Here is a 9,210-nt window from a genome sequence, read left to right on the forward strand (position 1 = left end):
TTTTATCATAAAAGTTATTTTGCATTGTTGGCTTAGTATAAGGATGTAGGTCTAATATACAGTAAATCTCCAAGGCTGAACAAACCTGAGATATTAAGTACTGTAATTACATCCAGATATACTGCTACCAGTGAGAGTACTAAACTGAAAGAATAGTGCATACCAATCTTTATAAGTATAAGCTCAAGAACAATATGCTTAATTAGTCATAATCATTACTGGGTTAATTTTTTTGATATTGTTACGTCTCCGTTTGTTAATTAACTTTCCGTAAGTTCGTTCAGCGACACAAGTCCTTACTTAATAAAACTGGTTTATTCTTTCCGAATACAACTTTACGATACACTTAATTTCAATATTGGCGCTAAAACAAACACTATAACGAACGAACGTTAACTTCAACAATACCCTGTGACTGCAGTTCAATTACTACCTATCTTCACACACAATTCTCCCGTCACGTTGTCACCCTCTTTTATATACCAGTTTGCAGAGTTAAAATACTGTTGAACCTAATTATATAGTATAATTGTAAAGTCAAAGATTGATATGGAATAAGTATTCGTCATATAAATAATTGTGAATAAATAAGTGAAATATGTACTTTTTGAATTCGGAATCGCATCTATAAAGTGGTGATTGACTGTTCATATATATATATATATATACACAGAACTTCTGGACGAGATCATAATGTTTTGGTTTACTTGTTGATAGTGGTTTGTGTTAACAACAAACACATGACTCGAGTACCTGTGTTTACAGCCCTTGAACTGGCTTCACCTTCTTGGGTTTCACGGCCTTTCTTTAAAATGTATACCAATTGCAAATTTAACTAGATATACCATGATGCTAAAGGAAACACAGAGCACGAGTTTCATCACTCACAGTTGCAATATAAGTAGCCATCGAATAAAAAAATATTTTTTTAGGTGCAATATAACCTACTCATATATAAGTTTTGTTTTAAATATAATTCCATGTGCAAGAAGAAATTATAACAATTTCACTATCATTATTATATTCTACGCAGAAAGTAACTACATTTCTAAGGAATATTTAGAAACTTGGAGTAAGTATTTGCTTTTTTGTATTATTATTTTTTCTCTCTTTTGTTCATCTTAATTTTACGACACGTCAGATATTAAGATAAAAAATATATGCGGATCTACCTCGAGAAGGAATTGAAAAAAGACGTATAATTTTTATGCATAATAAAACGACTATTATTTCATATTCCCTGTTGTTTAAAACATACCATAGTAATCAATTACTGGCATTTCGTTCCAGTATCTAATGCACTGACTTTTCGAAGGGCAGCCAGGTAACATTGCATCAGACAATTAGACTTAATACTATGATAATAATCGCAAAAATATTATAATTTAGATGTTTTACGTAAACAATAAAATAGTGTATGTTTTTCTTATAGCATAGCCACATCGGGCTTTCTGCTGTGTCCACCGAGGGGAATTAAACCCCTGATTTTATCAGTGTAAATCCGAAGACATAATAAAACTGAAAACAAACTATTAAGTAATAGTGTTAGTTTTGGTCACTAGATGGTACTGACGAGGAGGTTTTTTTTTTGTTCCAGATAAGCCGGTAATGGTATTACATAGCATAAAGTTTAAGTGACTTAAAATAGTATTTTTGTTAAACAACAAAATATAAATTCATAGACTTACTGAAAAGTGCCACCAAAGATATAAGCAAGTGTCATACATTTACGTTCTAAGCTTTTAGTTTAGAAGCTGAAAAATATCTGACTTTTTTTGTAAATTTAATTGAAATTATTATTACACTCTTTGTGCTCCTTATAGTGAAAGAAATCTAGAGATACTTATGGATTTTTTTATTGTAAAAGACACGAAAAGAGTTTCCAGATAATCAAGCACACATACACACACCCAACTAAATATTCTGAATAAAGATGTTTTGACAATTTTCTTTAATAGAATAAAAAGTTAGCTAAGATATTGGTTTCATTTGTTTTGAATTTCACGCAAAACTACACGAGAGCTATCTGCGCTAGCCGTCCCTAATTTAGCAGTGGAAATCTAGAGAGAAGGCAGCTAGTCATCACCACCCACCACCAACTCTTGGGCTACTCTTTTACCAACGAAGAGTGGAATTGATAATCACATGATAACGCCCCCACGGCTAAAAGGACGAGCATGTTTGGCGGGACACGGATTCGAACCCGCGATCCGCAGATTGCGAGTCGAGTGCCCTAGCCACATGGCCATGCCGGGCCATCGATAAGGGAAGAAACTCCAAATATTAAGCTTCCCAAGTGCAGTAGCGAACGTTGGACTAAGCGCTTTCAACGCGAGCACCTAACAACCACAGACATAGGCTTCTTACTTTATCTCCACCCATATTTTACGATACATATATTAATCCTAGCGATAGCGACATGAACCGATTAATTCAATCTGCGTCTAATTAGTTGAGACAGTTTCCTACTCTATTTTAGTTGTAAATAAGTATTTGTTCTTGAAAGTATACCATATCAGCAATAAATGAGAACATAAAACATACTTCATCCCTTTCGTCACTGTTCTTCCCAAAGTTCAGCTGAGAATGGGAACGTCATCCCGTATCTTCCAGCTCTTTATCCTTAAAGGTAACACACTTTCCAATCCCATGGAATCTATTTGATAATGTGTGTAATATTAATTATATCCTGATGTGCATATCATTACCCCTATGAATTGCTTAATTTTAATGGTCTTAACAATGATGATTACAATGTTATTGTCTTGGTTTGATCTAACATAATAATATGTGTAATCCATCCAAAAAACGTTTGAGTGGAAAAAAAAAGTTAAAATTTTATTTTAGTAGAAATTGTATGTGGGGTTTCATAAACATGCCAAAATAAAACAACTTGATATTAGTATGTTTCGTCATATGTTTCGTCGTTATTCATATGCTGTAAAATTTAAGTTAGATTCAGTTTAGTTCCTGTTCACCTAAGAATCATTACCAAGTTGTATTGATCAAAATATAAACTTCATGGACTTATTAGAAAAATAGATACTAACAAAAGTCAGTTTATATTATAAATTTCAAATAGGTTTTGGTACATAAAAGCGAGATAGTTTATTGCAAAATTTAACTGTTACCACCATTTGTAAATATATTTTCTAGAATGTTCTTTTATTTGTGGTAGTTTGGTCCATAAAAGTCACCAAGTGAAAGCAGTTCCACAGAGTATAGAATAAGGAAATATTGTTAAACTTAGGGGAAATGGTTAAACCACGAAACATGTATTATCTATCTAAAGTACAAGTATTGCTATCAGGTGTGGGGTACCATGAAATTTCAACAATAACCTACGTTTTTGTTTGTTCGTTTATAGTTAAGCACAAAGTTACACGATGGGCTATCTGTGCTCTGCCCACCACGGGTATTGAAATCCGAATTCTAGCGTTCTAAGTCTGCGAATACTTTAATATACTTTTATCAACATGATTACAAAACGACCCGTCCACTCTTAAACCATACACAGATTAAAAATAGGATGTTATTGCAGCCAGCAACAATATCAAAACGTAATGTCTCTACATGAACTCTTTCCCAAATGATAGTCAAATAATACGTAGTTTACTTACTTTGGTAATGATAATAACATAGCTTATGTGTACGTAATATCTTGTCTTAATACATACTAATCTTTAAATTACAAAGTAGGTAAGTTTGTGTTGCACAGCTATTTTAACATAATGACGTTTGTGAATAATTTCCACGATTGCGTATGGTGCACATAGACTATACGTAAAAACTAAAAAAACAGCCAAAAGGATAGAAGACAAATCCGTCATGAATATAAGTGACTTAGAGGATACGTGCTTTTAAATTAAATCAGACCACATTCATGGTTTACAGAATAATTGGAAGAATAATATATAGATTTGGGTTGAACAGAATCAGTGTCACGAATCGCATACACAGTTAATAACCGGTTCTCAGTTCAAGAAAAAAAAACTTTTCGGTGGTGCTAATAACAAAATAGAATGTCTTAAACTCCTGAATACCCGGTCAGTTGGCTGTAGCTTATATAAATATATATAACGTCCTTATTATGCAGTTTTATTTTTAAAAAGTTCCAGACTTTCGCACATGAGAAATAATTTCATTCTAACCAATTACTTAATAAAAAAAACGTCACTTTATAAGTTCTATCTCAATTCACAACCGTCCATTAATTTTATTTCATCTTATTTAATAGTGTGCTCGCAGTTGTGATCACCAGCAACTTACTATCTGATATTCTGAGAGAATTTACAGATTTTCACATCTTAATAGAAGATGCGTAATAGTAAAGGCATCGGTTAATGCACTTTGTCATCTTTTCAATTTTTTAAATATTCTTTTCCATATTTTCACCCTTAAAAAAGTTTATATTCAATGTGCACTTTTGGACTTTTCTTCCATGTACTTTTTTCTGACTAATGTTTCATTTACTAAAAGGTGGACAGAATAAAAGTTTCATAACTAGTTGCTGTTCGTATAATAGGGTGCTTATGATCACTGACTAATTAAAAGTGTGTGATATATTTTCAAAGTACGTAAAATTAACTAACATTAAGGTAAAGGAGATTTATGATTTTTTTTAAAGGACCATTATGTGAATCATCTATATATAAAAGTTTGTTACTAGAGGTGATACCAAATTAGATAAACAACATGCGAAAAATCATTGGAATCCATTCTGTTCTTGATATTTTCTTCTTGATTGGCACTAATCTTATCAGAACATGTAAAAAACTCAAAAGCAGTTTGTTGTCGAACATTTCTCGTACTTTTTAATTTCCATCCAGAGTTGAAGGTGGCAAGAGTACTTGCTGCACAATAAATATATTTTGTTCTTGCAATAATTTTATAACTTGTACTTCTCTTCTAACTTTTTGTTCTTAGATTAATTCACGAAATTCAAGTGTTTCTCTGAATTTTATTTGACACGAGCTATTGATAATTTGCAAATGTGACCTTACATTCTAGGTTATGTCTTCTTATTTGGTTAGTCTGATTCTGGTGACCAGCAACCTGACCTTGTGAGGCTGCCAACCCATCAACCGTGTGAGATGATGGAGCTATCACTATCAAGATTTTTCCAATTGTGAACGACTAAGCTAACAAAGATAACACTGTATTACAGATCAGTGTCTTAAGCTTAGCCTTAGTTGGACATCTCATAGCAGTGTTGTAGGTTTGTGTTAAAGATGAAATAATTAATTTTTCTATGTCTGGCTATGTCACTGCAAAGCAGTAGTTTTCTTTGGATTAATTTTTGTATTTTATTCCATTAATTAACGTTTTGTTATTTTATTTTTCTTCCATCACCCCCCCCCCCCATACCTACGGTGACTCTTTGACATGCTTGAGGGCTTTTATTATAAAAACAAAATTCGGGGTGCTATCCCTGCGGCTGGTACAGCATAGTTCTTTGGTTAACAACGAACAAACAAATTTCATCTGTTTTTTTAGTTTCTTCACATGTACTTGTCAAATGATATATATTTTTATATATTAAAAAGGTTTCAATATTTTCGCCTTACTTTAATATTTATCATACATCCACGTATCAAATTAACAGTTTCTGCTGTGATCTTGCTGGTGTACTGCACCAGTTCTCTCACTTAATTTCCTAAAATGCGGCCATATTTATAACACCTAAGAAATTTTGAAGTTTGAATTTAGATGATGGATGAAATTAATAGCAACTCACGTAAGAGTTTTTCTGATCTTCAAGAAGTTATACATACCATCTATTATTTTTCTCTATATTATTATAGTTGCTGAAGTACCAGCTCAAAGCACGGGGAAAACATAAGGGACCCTGGGTGATGACATAGTAGGGACAGATTCAAACGCCGATCCCAGTGGCATTATCTGGGGGATTTAAGTTTACATGCCACGATTGGTAACAATTGGCTAGGCGGTTCACCAGCTATAAGCGAACTTACACGCACACACTCATGTGTTTTAAATAATTGTTTAGAGTTGGTTGTTCACTTCTTTGTAAACTGTAACTCTGATACGAAAACTATATGATAAATACTTTATTTCTATATATTTTTTATGGTTATATAGACTACTCCAGGAATTTTATTTAAAAGTAAGTGGTTGTATATTTTTTAAAACTGAGATAAAATTAGGAATGAAAAGGAAAAATAGATTATTAGAAATCCAACTTCAAACCAGGGTATATAAGCCTTCAAACCAGCGTATATAAAAGTTCTTTAATTGCATTTTCACATCACTATACACAAACGATGGGTTTAATAACTCAGACGTTGGCTTGATCTGATCTTGTTCCTTTGATGAAGCTACCATTTATTTATTTGGTTATTCATCAGTTCCACAAACGTTTGATTATACAAACAGAGAATCATAAAAATTATCAATCATCTCAATTACAGAAAACAGGTTGTTAGAAAAACTTTACGATCAAATGTATCAATATATTTTATTTAATAGTTAAAAAAAAGTATGAAAACACTACTAGTTACAGAATAGTAACTTAAAATTCCTGACGTATGTGGAAATATGTAATACCACTTTGAACATGAGTTGTTTAAAATCATAACAACAGATATGGATTGGCTATAAAGTGTCAGTAATTAGTAAAATCACCGCATGAGGGAGATAACATTCCGTACAAGCACATTCAGAAATAAACGTACTTTGCGAAAGCACAAAAAAAAAAGGCTTCAGAACTAACTGAAAGTACACATTTAGACAGGAGGGCATAATCAAAAATAGTTATAGTTATATCTTTTTGTCGTCTTCGGTACTCAATAGACAAGATAAACACCCGCCAGTAATGCCATCATACTTCGTCAATTCCTCTGACCACTTCTCGTTTCCAGTTCGTCAAATATAGAATAGGAAATACAACCAATCTGATTCAACGATACTACTTACATTAATTTTGTTCATTGATCTGTAAGTAGACCTACCTGTCAGAAGACTTCATGTTGAAGTAAAGGATGTTCTGTTCGATTCGGTTTCAGATAAAAGGGAAATTTTCGAGATGGCACAGCATATAAAGAACAACATATTCAAATATCCTCTTTTCCTTATGAATATTTTCTGACATAGTTCGATTGTGGGTGATTTAAAACTATATGTAATTACGTTACACACTGTTAACTGTAATCTATAATTCTTTATGTCTGGTTAATGTATTAACTTAAATATAAAGTTGTTTGTATTAAAACACAATTTCATATTTAGCACTTGTTCATATCACACACAACGGTTCTCCTTGGAAATGTGTTCATTTAATTAATTCTCATCATACTTGTGTGAGTGGCCAAGCTCCACACATTTGCTAGTACGAAGAGTGGAAACAAATATCAGAGAGCAGTAAAAAAAAACAGTAACTGCTTCTTTTTGTTTCATTTCAGTAGCTACATGTCGGTGGAATCTGGACTTAAAATTGCGATTTGTTGGCTCAAGATTATGTCAAGAGCTTGAAGAACATGATGGCCAAGCTGATGTTGACGAACAGAACCAACATAACTAGCTGCTGTTTCGAGAACCAGGCCTGTAGTGAAACAATGAAAAGAGGTTAAATTATTTGAAACGCATACTAAAATGTCATTTAATATTTATGATAACAATACTCAAGTATGTTTAAAGATCTGTGCCCACAGAGGTGCTTACAATATTCAGTCTATTTTTATTTTTGTACTCGGTTTTTCTGACATCGCTATTTTAAGACATTCTCGCAATGAATCATCACTCGCGTAACTTAATTGAATTAGGTGTAACGTGAAAAAAAAAACTGTATTCCTAACAAAAAAATTAACTTTTAGGCAACTCTTAAACTTCAACACAACTTATACATTAATAAACATGTTTTTGTATATGGACAGCTTGCCACTGAAACCGTTAAGTGACGACAACGTTTCGTCTCACTAACGTGACTCTTCATCAGTGTGTCGCAACATCGTCACTATTTACCAATTTCAACAGCAGGTCAGGCTGTCCGTATATGAAAATGATCTGTCAACCATTTATTACCTGATAAACATGTATTTTAAACATCTAGAACATTTACTAGAATTCAAAATCCTACCTTGTGAAATATTAGATAATGTAAATTATATTCAAGATGGTGCAGATATAAATATTTTGTTTAATCAACTTTTTTTTAAACGCTTAGTTAAAGAGTTGTTTTGTAAGTTTCAGAAAGACGCATGTTATTAAAAGTAAAGCTTAAGTTTTATCGAGAAACCTTTTCGGACAATTAAGTTTTCACAACTTAAGTCACAGTGTCCTCAGATTTTACTGTCATAAAAACTGACAATGTTTTGAGTAGCTTTCCTGTATAATTTCAAAAGTTCACCAGCTTTTTGATATAAAGAGAAACAGTATACAGAATAAGAACTTTGTCAAAATGTTATTTATTTTAAACTCTCTATTTGTTGCCAAGATTTCGACTTTTTTTTTAGAAATAGCTTACAAACAACATTTATTTTAAGTATGGTATTCCTTATTACTAAATAATCGAAGAGGCTGTTTCCACCCTGTATGGTATGGGAGGGTACTGATAGACCTCGCAGTTAGGCTTAAAGATGGAATGAATGGATTTAATTAATACTTCTTCTTTCTTACTTTTAGAAACCATTTAATGTTCTCATGTTCGGGAGTGGCACATGTAACCCAAGTTCACTAAGTTTCAAAAAGTATGTAAAGTGTTTTAAAATATTGTTTGATGTTTCAGAGTCTACGCCTGTCCATAAAACAGGAGATAAAAACATATTGTTCAAAAATATTTTAACGTTATTAAGTATTTCCATTATTTAGTCTGTTTACAAAAGAAGGAACGCCTTAAAAAAAATGTCGACTTTTAAAAAAAAAAACTGGAGTTTTGACAGGATAAATTGATGTTATTTACACCTGCTAGAGCCCTTGTTATAGATCTATTGATTATACTATTTACTTTCGTTGGTAGAAACTTTAAAGATTTAGGTCAAACAAATATTTCACAATAATCTTATCATATTCATGCTGCTTCACACACAATTGTACAGTTCTGTACTTTATTAGCCCTATCTGTTTGAATAATTTTCAGTTTTTTTCGGGTAATAACAATTAGCAACAACTAATATTTAAGGTGGTTAAGGCACTCGACTCGCAATCTGAGGGTCGCGGGTTCGAATCCCCGTCACCCCAAACATGCTTGCCCTT

The 9,210-nt window shown here is 32.4% G+C and overlaps 1 protein-coding gene across 1 annotated transcript in view; it reads right to left on the reverse strand.

Annotated features, from left to right (window-relative positions):
* Positions 1 to 6,244: 6,244 nt before the first annotated feature.
* LOC106459578 (junctophilin-1-like) overlaps positions 6,245 to 9,210 on the reverse strand; it is a 54,737-nt gene continuing 51,771 nt past the window's right edge. The window contains exon 6 of the mRNA XM_022386125.1: positions 6,245 to 7,561. Within this exon, the coding sequence (XP_022241833.1) occupies positions 7,475 to 7,561 (87 nt within the window). The 3' untranslated portion in view covers positions 6,245 to 7,474. The remainder of the gene's footprint in view (positions 7,562 to 9,210) is intronic.

The sequence above is a fragment of the Limulus polyphemus genome, unplaced genomic scaffold (genome assembly GCF_000517525.1).
Source record: "Limulus polyphemus unplaced genomic scaffold, Limulus_polyphemus-2.1.2 Scaffold28, whole genome shotgun sequence".
In the NCBI taxonomy this organism is placed as follows: Eukaryota; Metazoa; Arthropoda; class Merostomata; order Xiphosura; family Limulidae; genus Limulus; species Limulus polyphemus.